Genomic DNA, 15,081 nt, shown 5'->3' on the forward strand with positions numbered 1-15,081 from the left:
TGTAGAGTTTATGGCAGAAAGGCTTTCCTGCCCCCCCCCCCCCCCCCCCTTGTTTTGAAAGCGTGCTCGTCTCGTTACGCAGCAAGTCTTGCGCTGGATTTTATCTGCAACCACAGCGGCATGAATTTTAATGGGCTAGATGTTTTGCCCTCCTATATGAGAAAAAGCCGGTGTTGCGGTGTTGCGATTTTTTGTTTCAAGGGTTGCCGTCGGGGGCTTCCAGACTAAGTGTTGCGCTACGTCAAAATGGCTCCAAAAGGTAGTGAGTTAAACGCCACCTTTTTTACATAACTTATGACATCTGTAATGTTAATTTGGCAGTGTTATAGTAATGACGTGATGGTATTGACGTCATGAGTCAATTTCTTTTTTCTTTTACGCGCAAAACATAACTCAAGTATTTTGCCATGGTATACAGTTGAGGAGAGGGATAATTGTTCCTGCCCTGTCCACTTAAGTGGATAACACACGTTGGAAATAGCGACCCCACTTACAGAAATGAGTTGTGCTGAAGGAATAAGTTGTTGGCACAACCAGTACACCGGCAAAATGCCCTGAGGCTCGGCGAAACATGCTTGTTCCTCAGCGCCGATGTGAACGTTCGTAGTACTGAAGGATGAGTGACATTACGAAACTATTCACAGCAGTCATGCAAATGCAGGAGACTCGACTCATGACATTGAAAGGTGCGCTACACATTCGAAACCATGCACTACCGACGGTCTCGCTCTACGTCGCTGGAGATAAATTCACGCGACCAAATGGCACTCGTTAACGGAAGCTTTTGTATTTAGCCCACAAAAACGGATATGGTTCCGTTGACATATCTAGGCTAATTATTTTTAAAAATCCAAAACAAAAGCTTTTTCGGCCAACACACAGGTTTCTCTAAAGACAGAACGGATGACCAGACTTACTTGAAAGCCTGCTGTTGTTAGGCGCGCTCCCTGCACTTCGAAAGGCGATGGCGTATCCATAGTGTTTTCTTTTTTTTTCAGGAATGGAAAGGTGACCTGAGGTCAGCACCTTGGGGAGAGAATTATGTGGGGAGGAAACTGCGTGCATTTTAAAATGTTTTGTTCCCGGAAACTGCAGTGCGATAATGCTACAGCGCGGAAGCTACTTGCGTTACGGGGCGTGATTTGCGGAGTGCTCTCCAGTGCGCGACTACGCCCATTTTCAAACCAAGTCAGATCAAAGAAAGCATTGTTTTCTCATTCAGGGAAAATGCGTACAAAATACTTGGACCCATAGCCCAGATGGCAAGTATCTGGTTCGATACGAAACTAGGCATGTGGGAAAACATACAGGAATTGTGCAAGCTAACATTCCAAATGGACCTTGTGTGCGGCTCCACAAGGGCTCAGCTTATAAGCTGCACTGAGCTCCGTAAGTGGATCCCATCGACGCGACAAAGCGGCGTCCCATGCAGGGGCAGCGATCCGTACAGAGCTGACCGCGTGGCCGAAAGAACGCGACTGCGCCCTTTTCCTGCCCTCCACATCGTAGATTACATTGATACAATATTGTGTGGTAGCGCTCACACGAAGGAAGTTTTGATATTTCGGAACTACAGATTGAAGGTAAGGAAGTAAAATCAATGTGTGTCTTCAAACAGAGGAAATTTCCCTCGAAATCGATACAATTCGCACTATACGTGGAAGCCTCGTAACGATATAAACTTGGACATGATGCCTACCAATAGCGTGACTTATTGCACTGATCTCTCTTGTCGGCTGTGTCCGGACTGGGGCGCTTCCGCTCGTTGTTTATTATTTTTCTTCGGGGCAAGGAATCCGCCCAGTGAGCGCGAGAGCTTGATCGCTGCAAAGTGGGGTTGACGGCCTTTCCCCTGTGTCCTCTCGCACTGGCGCAGGTGAAGATCTGGTTCCAGAACCGGCGCACGAAGTGGAAAAAGCAGGACGGCATCTCCAACGCCGAGGCGGCCGAGCTGAAAATCGGCGAGAAGGCGGCCAAGGCCAAGGGAACCGCCGCGGCCAAGGCCGCCGGCGAGCAGCCGCTGGGCCTGACCAAGACGGCCGGGGCCAGCAGCCCGCTGCTGCCGGCGGCCGGTAGCAACAGCTCGTCCGCTCTCAGCGTCAACCACCACACATTCTCGGGAACCAGCTCCGCCAAGCCGTCTCCGTGCGGCGTCAGTGATCTCAGCAACCTTTCTTCTTCGGGCGACAGAACTGACGACAGCTCGCAGCACTTCCCGCCCTCGTCCGACCTGGACAAGATGGAGAATGGCACCGCGGCCCTCAGCTCGGACGGCGCGGACGCGGCGTGCAGGGACTCGCCCGGCGCCGACCAGCGGCCGTTCCGAGAGGCCGCCGAGCTGACGTCCCGGGCCGGCGGCGCGGCGGTCGCCAAGCAGCACGCCGACGGCTTCGCCCCCAGCCCCAGCAGGTCGTCAGTGTTGGTTTGTGACGAGACGGACAAGTTCCAGGACAGCGGCCAGGTGGAACAGTGACCCGCGAGCCGAGACTAGCCTGGCTTGCGGAGTGCTCGCTCTGGCAGCAGCTACACGATTGCCTTCTCCGCTGGCCTCTGACAAACTGCGGGGTGGCGTTCTGCGGGGCTGCAGGTCCACGTCTTCCCCGGAGCCCCGCGTCGTGCATCTTGGCCGGGAGCAGCCTGTGCGGGCGTCGTGGGGAGGAGCCATCCGGGAGGGAAGCCGCCCAGCTCGCGCCGGAACCGTCGCAGACACGATGACGCCTGGAAAAGTCACAGTCTTGGCGTCATTTCTTTCTTTTTTTTTTCGAAGGCTGTAAAAGGACCATGTGCAAGAGTGTGCCATCAACCATCATGTTTCACCAGCTCAGCTATTTATTTTTTGAAATGTCAACGCGAGAGAAATTTCTTGGGATATAATCCTGTGAGAAAACACTGCTCCGGCACGAGTCGTGCGAACTGACGATGTCATGAGAGACCCCACTTTCATGGCTGGAATGGATGTCACAAGTGTTGGCTTTACATTGGTCGTATGGAAGAGGTCCTGCGTGTCATGCTTAACGGCAAATATGCGTTTTCTTTTCATTGATGATCTATTCGCGCTTTCTCGAGTTACCTACTACATCCTTATTTAACCGCTGTGTGTAAAGGCCGCAATCGTACTTTTTTTTTTTCGGATCTGTTTCGTGGGTGGACGAAACTTGTATTACTAGGATTAGGAAGGTGTGCAATCCAGGATCAGTTCACTTTTGGCTTTATAAAAAAAAAGAATTGTTTTTAACTTCTATTCGCGCTTTCTCGAGTTACATGTTACATTCTTATTTAATCGCTGTGTAAGAGCCGCAGTGGTAGTTTTTTTCGGATCTGTTTCATGGGTGGACGAAACTTGTATTACTTGGATTAGGAAGGTGCACAATCCAGGATCAGTTCACTTTTGGCTTTATAAAAAAAAAGAATTGTTTTTAATTTTTATTCGCGCTTTCTCGAGTTACATGTTACTTCCTTATTTACTCGCTGTGTAAGAGCTGCAGTGGTAGTTTTTTTTTTTTTTCGGATCTGTTTCGTGGGTGGACGAAACTTGTATTACTTGGATTAGGAAGGTGCACAATCCAAGATCAGTTCACTTTTGGCTTTATAAAAAAAAAGAATTGTTTTTAATTTTTATTCGCGCTTTCTCGAGTTACATGTTACTTCCTTATTTACTCGCTGTGTAAGAGCTGCAGTGGTAGTTTTTTTTTTTTCGGATCTGTTTCGTGGGTGGACGAAACTTGTATTACTTGGATTAGGAAGGTGCACAATCCAGGATCAGTTCACTTTTGGCTTTATAAAAAAAGAATTGTTTTTAACTTTTATTCACGCTTTCTCGAGTTACATGTTACATCCTTATTTAATCGCTGTGTAAGAGCCGCAGTGGTAGTTTTTTTCGGATCTGTTTCATGGGTGGACGAAACTTGTATTACTTGGATTAGGAAGGTGCACAATCCAGGATCAGTTCACTTTTGGCTTTATAAAAAAAGAATTGTTTTTAACTTTTATTCACGCTTTCTCGAGTTACATGTTACATCCTTATTTAGTCGCTGTGTAAGAGCTGCAGTGGTAGTTTTTTTTTTTTTCGGATCTGTTTCGTGGGTGGACGAAACTTGTATTACTTGGATTAGGAAGGTGCACAATCCAGGATCAGTTCACTTTTGGCTTTATAAAAAAAGAATTGTTTTTAACTTTTATTCACGCTTTCTCGAGTTACATGTTACATCCTTATTTAGTCGCTGTGTAAGAGCTGCAGTGGTAGTTTTTTTTTTTTCGGATCTGTTTCGTGGGTGGACGAAACTTGTATTACTTGGATTAGGAAGGTGCACAATCCAGGATCAGTTCACTTTTGACTTTATCAAAAAGAATTGTTTTTTACTTTAGGAGCTCTCTCTTAGGAGCTTAGGAGCTTCCGACTCTTAGGAGCTTTCGATACGATCGCCAATGCGCGACTGCGCAGGATAGCCAATAAATATTTTTGCTTAATATTCGTTGCAGACAGAGCTGGACATGGAGATACAGACAGGCGTGTTGTCGGCGGCGTAATTTTCCCAATTCTTGGCACTGAGTGAATTTGCATGTAGCGTCTGCTCTTATTTTCTATTCGTGTTTTTTTTTTTGCAACACCTTGCTTTGTTTCGCCCATATGCGAACGATGTCTTTACGCATCTCCTGGCGTTAAATGGACGTCTGACGCTTTGGTGTTTTTGTTTTTGTTTCGTATTTTGTCACTTCCACTGGCAGGTGGCAAGTGGTCTCAAGCTAATTAATGTGGGTAAGCATAAAACTGCCGGATGTTCATCATGTCGTTAAATAGGTTCATGGTCTGTACTTTTATTTTAATTTACATTTTTGTGAACAACGAATGCAAAACCAATTTTAAAAGTTTCAGATTACGACTAGCAGCCCGTCAAATTTTATTATTTTTTTTACTTCATTGCGATATATGTACCTGAATACTGTTAATCCCGTCTGCGGATAAAACAAAAAAGGAGTGGTAGTGGCGCGCGAAACTGCAGTCTCATTACTCTCGTACGACAACGTAGAAACAAAACAGCTTTCAAGCTGGTGGCCATGCATTTAGTGTACTGTTAAATTGTAAAACGGTACATAATTTGGCCTCGAGCGACACAGTTTTGCGCCCGTTATTAACTACCCACCCGAAATTACATCATTATGCCCCTCCACATTGCTGGCTTTTAGCAACGCTTATGTGTTATGAGGCAAAGTCGCATTCCTGCACACATTGCAACTGACACACTTGAAGCAGGAGAGAAACGATCAAGCACTTGCCACCGCCGAGTTGGACTTGTAAGTGGGAACATATCAGGCAGACTGTATTAGACGCCCTTTCAGTCCTCCTTACGTGGAATGCACTAATGAGCAGACATAGTACGCCCCATTTGCCAATGGCTGACAGAGTCTCTCCCTGCAGCGACAGCCAAAGGGAGGGTGGAGGGGTAGAACATAGCAGCCGTGCGGTCTCGTGCGAGTATCGAGCTATACGCCCTCTGAATATAGGTGCTTTCTGTTTATTGCTCTCGTTCCGACGCGCAGTAAACGTAGCTATATACAAGGGACACTGTAGATGCTGTAGGCGGTGATAGTAACTTTATTTTATTTTATTGTTGTTCTTCCTTCTCTGGAATCAGGCCGCACTTAAAACAACTTTTAGGTTGCCGTTCTTGCTTTATAAAAAAAAAAGGGGGGGGGGGGGACTGATCCCCGCTAATTCCGATGGCGAACATTCGCAGCAGGACGTGATCAGCAGTCGAGAAACTGAAAACTGGCGCAAGCCTCGTTTTTCAGGTCTGCAAGCAATTTTCCGGCCGGCCATCGATATCGTTCTGGACGAATGCTTGTGAAGTTCGCTCCCGTTTGGTTCGCCTACGGCAGTTTTAGTGCAGCCCAGGGCCACGCTTCTGTAAGCAGCATAAATTTAAGCGCGCAAGTGATACAAGTGTATACCTTCGGTAAAAGCGTATGAAATGCTTATTAAGCTAAGTACAGCAGGTTTAGCGTTTTTTTTTTTTCATGTACAAGCAAACCTTTGGGGGAATGTGCGGTTAATTTACTTATTTTGCAACTTCAAACTTCTCGTCAGCAGATTTTTTTTTTGTCGGTGTGTTTCGGAAAAGGACTTGCTTGCGTACATCGCCATTCGCCTTGCAGTTAACTGTGAATGAAACAGCGCACTGTTGTTAATTTCTCCTTGCTTTCCGTACATGTTTCCGTCATCAGTGTAATTGTGCCATCCTGCGAAAGCATTGGAAAAATTACAATACATTGCTCTAAAACGGAACGGCAAGCCAAACTAAGGCTTGTGAGTGCCTCTGACATTGTGCTGCCTATTGTGCTACCACGCTGCGGTAGACAAAATAACAGTCGCTCTGTACGCCAGTGCATGCTGCGTCATACTGGCCTCTATTTTTCGTGGAAAGCCGGTGCTACCTGATGAAAGCAGAACTCAAGAGACGATGACAAGCATAACTTGCACGCGGAATAGATTCTGACGTCAATCGGGCTGCAACAAACTTTGCGATTTGACTTTCTTAGCTGGGCCGGCCGCGGAACTGTTAGTAGCCGGCAGCCTGAGTCACCCGGCCGCAGAACTGTTAGTGGCCGGCAGCTTTAGTCACTTATAACGGCGACGCTTATACTTAGTGATGCTCTTGCTGAAAAGCTTTACTGGCACGTCTGCAGTGGTTTCGAGCGAATTTTACCCCTGTCTTTCTTCTTTTTCCCCCCTTTCAGCGCTAGTGTCATCGTTCGTTGCATGGAGGTCGAAAGTCCTTCGAGGTATTCTGAGACAGGAGTCTAGAAGGCTGGAAACAGTACATATTCGCATTTTTCTTTTTCTGCGTGCGCGCACACAGAGGTAGGCTTTACTTACGTCATAATGTGAGATTTTCAAGCAAAAAAAAAAAGAGGAACAGATGCGATTTGTGTACACTTTACCTGTTCCTTTTGCCCGGTCGGAAATTGCGTTTATAGCTGAGTCTGATTTGCCGCTGCAGGACAGCTGGTGCTGCTCTAGCTTTCATGCTGGCAGAGTGGAACCATGTTGGATGCGCGGTGAAGTAGCCCGTTTGCGGAAAGGCCGCCTGAGGTGTCTCCATCCACTATGTCGATGTGAGTGAATGACCCTCCGTCATAGCGCGGCCCCCAAAGTTTGAGCTGAAGGAGTTTGCGGTTTTTTATTAACGTCTTTTTTTTTGCCTCTAATACAGAAAAGGTTGCTATCAGAGATAAAAATGATATGTGACCTATCAGGGCGAGATGCAAGGAAAAGAAGAAAATAACGCGAGAGAATATTCTCGTAATTTCAAGACCGGTCTGGCGGAGCTGAGCGCTGTGTAAGCAAAGAAGGCACTCTTGTGACCTGCGCGGCGGTTACACTTCCTCGGGTCGCCTCGCTTTTGTCCTCAAAGCGAGGCACCCAGAGATCCACAGGGTATTTACACGCGACTGATGCTAGCCGCATTGCACGCGTTTACGACAAACGGAAATGATCCACAGGATAGCAGCCGTATAAGACAAGCTCCCGGACAAAATATACTTGAGGCGTGTTGCGCATGACGGAACCCCGAGAGGGTCTCTCCTCGTGATAATGGGCTCCAGGTCTTCACCGTTAAAAGAAGCTTATTTCCGCTGCAAATCTTGCTTTATTTTTCTTTCCAGTCATGAATGGTTTAATCGTGGTGTAGCAACGAGGCCTATCGAGGGGCCTATTTGCCTTTTTTTTTATACACAACGAAACATTGTTCCGAGCTGAGCGCGTTGTTTTGTGTTTCATTCGCACTTGTTTGTGCCATTTTGTAGGTGCGAAGCACTGCACGGTAGAGTGTGTATTAAGTTAGGTTAGGTTAAGTCAGGGCATTGGCAAATCAAGAAAACTTTGCACGACTAATAGTGCAGGCAAAAAAAAAACGCATATTTATGCTGCTATCTGATAATTACATGCACTGGAGCCTACAGAAGTGGCTTCGCGGTCAACAAGCCTCTTCGCGCTCATGACACTCTCGGCTTCTTGTGTCTGCGTTTGAGAGCTAGCGCTGTTTGTGTCGTACTCTTACTGGTTTCCCATGTGTAGTGAGGACAGTGTTTACAAACGGGTAACGAGTGTTAGCCGTGTTGCATTTCGCACTACCTTCAGGCTGCATCCTGGTGCAGTTTACTAAACTCTGAAGGTAAGGTCAGAGAAGTTATAAAAGTCATTAAGCCACATAGTTTGCCAGGCCGGTATGCTACCGTTTATTCGCGTTAAATTTGTCCTTGTTTTGAAAAGGGCGTCCATGCCAAGCATCGCATTCTCGGACATTCTCTCGAAAATGTCCACGGCTTATTTATTTCCAGACGCGACAGATATTATAAATATGTAAATAAGTAATATACGAAGTGTACAATGCGCCGGAAGAAGCATCGAGATGAGTGTTGTTAGTCGAGCTTATTTTTTTACTACTGCTGTGTAGCAAGCGCGGAATTACGGTCCACTGCGAACGCGACGCTGTTGGATCGCGTTAGTCTCGCATGCGGCGGATTCGACTCGAGGACGCACTGCGAAGCCCTGCGAACATTCTCGTTCGTGAAGTGTGCATTGCCCGAAAGAGGAAATAAATTAAAAAAAAAAAGAAGGGTCATGGCGTGCGAAGGAAACATTCCCGGCGAGGGGTAGGCAGCGACGAGTTTGCGCGCTATGAGCTTGGCTTACGTCATTATAACTGACGCGACTGCACTCACTCGAGCCTTGATCTCTGTATAGGTTAAAATTCCGCTTAGGCATTGAAAGTTTTTTTTTTCTTTTCTCTGGTTAAACTGCCGTACACACCAGTAGTTCATCAGAAGAAACAGTCGCGTATCTCATCACTGCGGCTAAACTGAGAGCTAGGATTCAGTTTCAAAAACGAGCTAAGCAGTCTTTTTATTTCTTTAGAGCAGTTTCGGCTTCCGAATTCCTGTAAAAGTTGCCTGTAGTCGTTAAAAGCCAGAGTGAAACGCGGAGGTCACCTGCGGCCGCCTTTTATAGAATTTTTGCGATCCACTGCGTTTTGGGGAATGACGCAAAGCGGTCAAAATATCTCTTAAGGGAGAAATTACTCGTTAGCATTCACCTGGGCACGCCTGTGCGGTTACGAAGCAAAGCATACAGTTTTCTCAGAAACTTCGCAGTTGAAGAAAGCCTCGTTCTAGTCCGGGGCTTGAACTCCGCCCCACCGCTGCATGTCTGGTGCAGTCGCTCCACCAGCTAAGCGAACCAGGACGGCTATCAGTTGACAGGGCGAGGCCGTACAAAGCTAAGCTGCATAGCTTTCCTTTGTAGCCCCATGGCTACGCTTAGGTGGATGTTGATGCGTAGTTACGCCCATAATTAGGATATTTAAATATGTACATCTACTCCACCCGGCTTCTGCCGAGTTACGCTTGAACCGCATTCATCTTTGTCGCGAACAAACCCGGTGAGTTAGGAACACGTGTTTTAGCGCCTTCCGGTGTGAACTTCTTTCGCTGCTCAGTAGTGCGTCCGACATCAGCCGTCTTTCACTTGGGCCAGGACAGTTACATGCGTATTGAAAGTAAACTTGGCTTTGTCTGTTCTTATTTCTCGTGGTATAATTTGTGGTTCCTCTCAGTAAAGCAGATCAGGAAAGGAAATGCGCTCCTGACAGTTAATACCATTCACTCTTAGTTCACAGACAGTATAATGGAGGCTGTGGTTTCTTGTTGTTTTTTTTTGACCATAACAATATTCTGTGGCGCGCGCCACGCATGCCATGGAATGAAGGCCGAGTACTATGCGTCGCCAGTAGTGCTTGGTCGCTACAGCCTAACGCATTTGATACATACTCAAAAGACCGTTTCTTTTTTCTAGAACTTAGCGATAATCTTAGTTATTTCATTTAGACAAATCTGAATGTTATCGTTGTGAATATGTGCAATATTTTACTACTCCGTTTTCGCTTGTCTAAAAACTGTTTATATATCTTTGTCTTGCCTTTTTGCTTTGTTTGCTTTTTTGCCCTAGCATGTACCCAAGAAAACAAACGCGCCTGCGTTTGCGTGCTGTAAGTGGGACGTTTTATGAGTTAAGAGCAAGCAGTGATGGGGTGCAACTATCTTTGATTGGTTCAGTTCCCACCAAACCACGATGCTAACCATGATGCACAGATTAGCATGCATCAGCACTCGTATGAAGTAGCGGTCAGTAAGTGGAAGCTCTGGCTATTCTGCTGTCGGAAACAAGTTATTTATAGCCTGAAATCCCGGCAGCATGAGAGAGAATATCAGTGCCGAAGGGCAAAAGTCAACCCTCTCTGGAAGCATTCCTTAGAGCTCTACGATTGCTCAGCGCTCACTTCAGTTGTGCAGAAAGCAGCATCGGTAGACTCGTGTCATGCCGGGAGCTGCGTCGAACCTTCATTTTACGCGAAAGCTGATACTGTGCGATCAAGGTCACGGGCAACGCTCCCGCTGAAACGAAGTTCCCGTCTTCCCTTCCCTTAGCTGTAAACGCGCGCACCTGGCTGTGGAAATAGAAAATGAGGAACAATTCCGGCTATCCTACTGCGCCCCGGATGCTTTCGGTTTCGAACAAGGTTCACATCACTTTTGTTGCTGCTTAGTCAAGCGACTCATAGCCTTTATCTCGATTCCGCGCAGTGCACAATCGTCCCTGTTAATAATTGGGTCGCGCGAGCCTCGCTTTCTCTACTCGTTCCCCCTGAAAGGCAGCGCGCGTAACCTAGTCTGGAATACTCGGTGAGCCAGAAGTACACTTGGGAACGTTCGTGCTCGTAAACGCTCTGCCTGTGGTGAGTGCGTACTATTTCACTATGTCACCCAGTGGGCTGTAGGCGCTATTACGAATACGCGGTGGCCCCGTGCAAAAACTACACAGCCGGCCTCAAAATTCGGCCGTCAAATGAAAAACCGAGAGAACTTTTGCAAAGTAGCGCCGCCGCTCGATCGCTGTACTCTGTAACGGACGAGGCACCACCGAGCCGTACGACAAACTTGCCGTTTAATGGAAAAGCGCGATGCTTGAAAGCGTCGAGCTAATACATAAAGTCGTCATGCAGCCACCACGGCTCGCTCTCAAAGCGCGAAGAGAAAGAATCCTTCTTCAGTTCTTTTACAAAGCAACACCACAGGCGAGCTGTGTCGCGGACAAGTACTCAAAGTCAAGGCTGCACTGCGCGTTCAATTTTTCTTCGCGCTTTTCATATTTTCAGTACTTGATACCAGCGCTTGTTTTAAACGTTTAAGTAGAAATTTGTAAAGGACTGACATTTAAGGCACAACGCCAGCGCGTCGAGGGAAGCGTAATTTGTAATATTCGCTACTTAATAACCAAGTTTCAAACAAAAATGATTGTTTGATTTCTCAATTCCTTTTTTGATGCACGGAACAAATGATGTTTCGGTGCTCGTTTCTTGCTTCCTTATAATATCGGAATGTCGCGCACTGACTTTCTGCGACTGCGAATTCTTGTGCAGTTCATGGTTACGGTGATGATGCTGAAACTTGAAAAAGTGGATAAACTCTCAGTATGCGTAAAAATTTGGGTGCAGAATTGTTTAACCGATAAAAGAATGTAAGGACAGAGGGTTAGACGAACAAACCGTCGTGCTTAATAAAAGTGGTCACTAAGTCGAAGATACCTCAGTATAGATTGTGATTGTGATATATATAGACTTCGCTTTGAATCACGGCACGCAAGTTTCTCTTTTTTACGAAGCCGCGTTTTTGAATGCGGTGTGAAAAAGTGTCGCTTCATGTACTTTTTTTTTCTCCAAGAGAAGCTGCAGGAGTAACATGTTTGTTCGGTGTTACATAACGAGAAGAGTTGCCTGACTTTGGTCTGCAGAGTGCCCCTAACATTTGCACTTTGTATTCGCGAGCTTGAGGGTGCGGCCCGTCGCGATCGGTGCTAAACTGATTGCGCGCAACATGGCGCAGTTCTACTCTCACGGGAATGGCGGGGGCCGTTGTGGACTCGGAAAAAAGATTCACAGCCAAACTACTGCGGAGGAGTTCTAGTCATTGTAAGAGACGCCCTTGGCGTTCTTCAGCGCCAAAGAAGCCAATGTGTCCAGGGCACTACCTCGGCTTAACGGAACAGCATCGAGTTCGATGAGTCCAGCAAAGCATTCGCTGTAGTGTTCTACTTGTGCAATGATCCTGTGTCTTTGCATGCAGTCCATACTTCATAGTCTTACGTCCTGCAGATTGCTACTCTGGAGTAGTTTTGGCTACGCTGGAAGTCCTTTTAGACCTGTGAACACCGCGTCCACGTTGTTCCATACAGCACTTTAGTGTTGTTTTCTTTTTCTTGTATAATTGTGCCATTTTCATGGTGAGAACTTGGAAGCAGAGTGAAACGAGTGACTTGTGCTGTCTCCGTGCGTGAAAGGCACGGAGGGTGTAAGTAGAGTGTGAATGCGTAGATATAAAACTGCTGTTGAAATGAAGAAACCAGTGCCGGACTCAGTTTCTTACCCTTTCACACGGAGCACAGACTCCCGGATGCCTTGGCGGCGGAAGATCCGTCCAAGCGCCGTAAGACGCGAGGAGGCAAAACATTTGTCTACAAACCGCCGCGGTGTCTCAGTGACTACGGCGTTCTCGCTACTGAGCCCGAGGTCGCGGCTTCGAATCCCGGTCGCAGCAGCCGCATTTCAAAGGAGGCGAATTGCAAAAAATTCTCGTGTGCTGTGTGATGTCCGTTGCGCGTTAAAGACTTCCAGGTGGTCGAAATTAATCTCTAGCCCTCCACTATGGCGTCACTCATAGCTCATGTGTAGCCCTTGTCCGTTAAACACCATACCATACCATACCATCATACCATACCATACCATACCGTACCATACCATACCACTGCCTACTTTCTTCCTTGTAATAAAAAAAAAAAACGAACTTGAGGGAACACCTAAGCTTCGCCTTAGGAGTATGACGCGATAACGTTAATAAGTGCCTTCAGCGGCCCGGAGTCCTCTGCGAATCATTTTGCCTAGGTTCTGCCTACGTACCCATATATGCGGAATTGGTCATTCTCTGCGTTACATTCATAGGTCGCGGGGTGTCCTCATGCAGTGGTGCAGCGCTTAAGCGATGCGCCATTGCCCTGGCAGCTGTCTCGAATGCAGCCACCAGTGAGCCTTGTGAGACCCAGGTTGCTCTCCCCGAGCCACCTATCGCGACCAGTTCAAGTGCCACTTAACACGGTGGGCAGGATGCCACATGTAACAGCGCACGTTGTGATGACGCACAAGGTCACGTGACCTAAATGGCAGGGGGACCACCTGTTTTTTCGCTCACAACGACGACACGACGACGCCGAATTTTCTGCAGAATGGTAGTATCGTGTTTATTTAATAACATCTCAAATGTCAGAGTAATCGCTGGAAAGCAAATTTACTGCTTTGCGGAAAATAGTCCAGACCGCGCAAAATATGTTTTGCAGTCCTAATACTGCGCACGACTCTGTATACAGCCATGACATTTCTGATAATATATGCAGCAAATAAGAGCAACCAGTTAAAGCGCGAACTACGTCATACATTCTCGTAATGTGGAAAAGGTAAAAGTATTGAGAACGGAATCCCGCAGTAAAGAAAAAAAATCGCTTTTAGGTAGCAACGCAGGGCAGCGGGCTTCGAGTCGCACTGTTTTGGGAGCGTTAGGGATGAACTTCGGCCATGTAAGGATCTTTAATGTGCGCCGAAATCTTGGTCAATAGGCGCTTTTGCATCGCGCCACCGGGATCGACACTGCCAACTCGTGCTCAGCAGCCGAATATCTATCGTGGATGATGGTTAAAACGTATTGAGTTACTTGACCTATTAAACCAAAAATAAGAACCAGTGCTGTAGAAATAACGGCGCCATTCGCGGAAATTTGGGCGAGTTTGTCAGTATTCATCATTTTTGCTCACAGCGCAACAAGAACGGGACCCGAGACGTCCTCAGTGATTTTTCGATAATGTGTATCTGCTCCAACTTTATGACTCAAAATACTGGCGGTGAAATGTGCTCTTTGATAAATCTGAAACGTCGGCAAACGAAGGCTACAAAAATATGAGGCCCCTTTTATACGCAGCATGCATTCCTCAACCACAATCTTGCCAGTCACAGTGGTGACTGAAAAGCCGAAAAGCCGAAAGCCGGGGGTGTAACTGCCTTGCCTAGAAAAGGCACAGAACATGAATATTTTAGAAGCAACGCTATTGCGACGAGCGAAAGAGCACATTTCACACGTATTTACCACAGCGCCCCCCCACAGCAGTGTACGTCTGTTTGGAGAACTATTTCTCCAACAAAATTTCAAATTGGCTACTACGACAGCTGGGTGAAGAAATGAGTGTGCTTCATCGACCATTTGGGCAGCTATCTCGGCATGGTCACTAACGAAGATGCGTGTATGTTTACTGCTGTCAGTTACCGGTCTTCGACGCTAAAGGTAAAAAGAGGTGAGTACAGGTGAGTGTTACTTTGTAATGTCGGAATGCCTTTTTAGGGTCTTTGTGCTTCGAAAGTGTCATTTTACGGCTTTTTTTTTTGTTCGTACTGCCAAGCGACGGCCTGATTAGTATCAGAAAGCAGTCTGCGTTGACTACGTTTCCCGAGAGAAAGGGGAAACCGCGAATGAAATTATTGAGAATGGGAATGGCCGGAGTTTCGGGAATAACGACAAAAAATTACAAAAAAAAGAAAAGCTTTTTTCACTAACTAGTCGTTCACTCATTTCCCCGCAAACCAAACTTCCTTAATTTAAAACCACCACCTTATCAGTGCATGCCCCCTTCCCAGCCTAAAGAAAAGTACTTTGCAGCCGAAGGTATCGGCGAGCCCATTTCAGTCGTCTGGCGTGGAGGCTGCGTCCGGAGCGGCCCCTCGGCGACAGCAAAGCCCGGACGCGGCCTAGTGCGAGCGGCGTGCCGGCTATCGACAAGTGGCAACTGGGGCGTCATCCTCGGTAGACAGAAGGCGAAGCGGGGGACGGTGCGGCACGCACGCTCGAGCTGGCTGGCCAGGGGGCGACCAGCAGACGCACGCACGCACGCGGCGCGTCCGTGCAACAGCAGCAGCAAAGCCCGGCGACGCT

At 47.3% G+C, this 15,081-nt stretch overlaps 1 protein-coding gene across 1 annotated transcript in view; it reads left to right on the forward strand.

Annotated features, from left to right (window-relative positions):
• LOC144113405 (uncharacterized) overlaps window positions 1–12,453 on the forward strand; it is a gene marked incomplete in the record, with an annotated part of 138,421 nt that extends 125,968 nt beyond the window's left edge. Inside the window, 1 exon segment of the mRNA XM_077646462.1 lies at window positions 1,877–12,453. Coding sequence (XP_077502588.1) covers window positions 1,877–2,473 — 597 coding nt within the window.
• Window positions 12,454–15,081: the final 2,628 nt, after the last annotated feature.

The sequence above is a fragment of the Amblyomma americanum genome, chromosome 1 (assembly GCF_052857255.1).
Source record: "Amblyomma americanum isolate KBUSLIRL-KWMA chromosome 1, ASM5285725v1, whole genome shotgun sequence".
Lineage (NCBI taxonomy): Eukaryota > Metazoa > Arthropoda > Arachnida > Ixodida > Ixodidae > Amblyomma > Amblyomma americanum.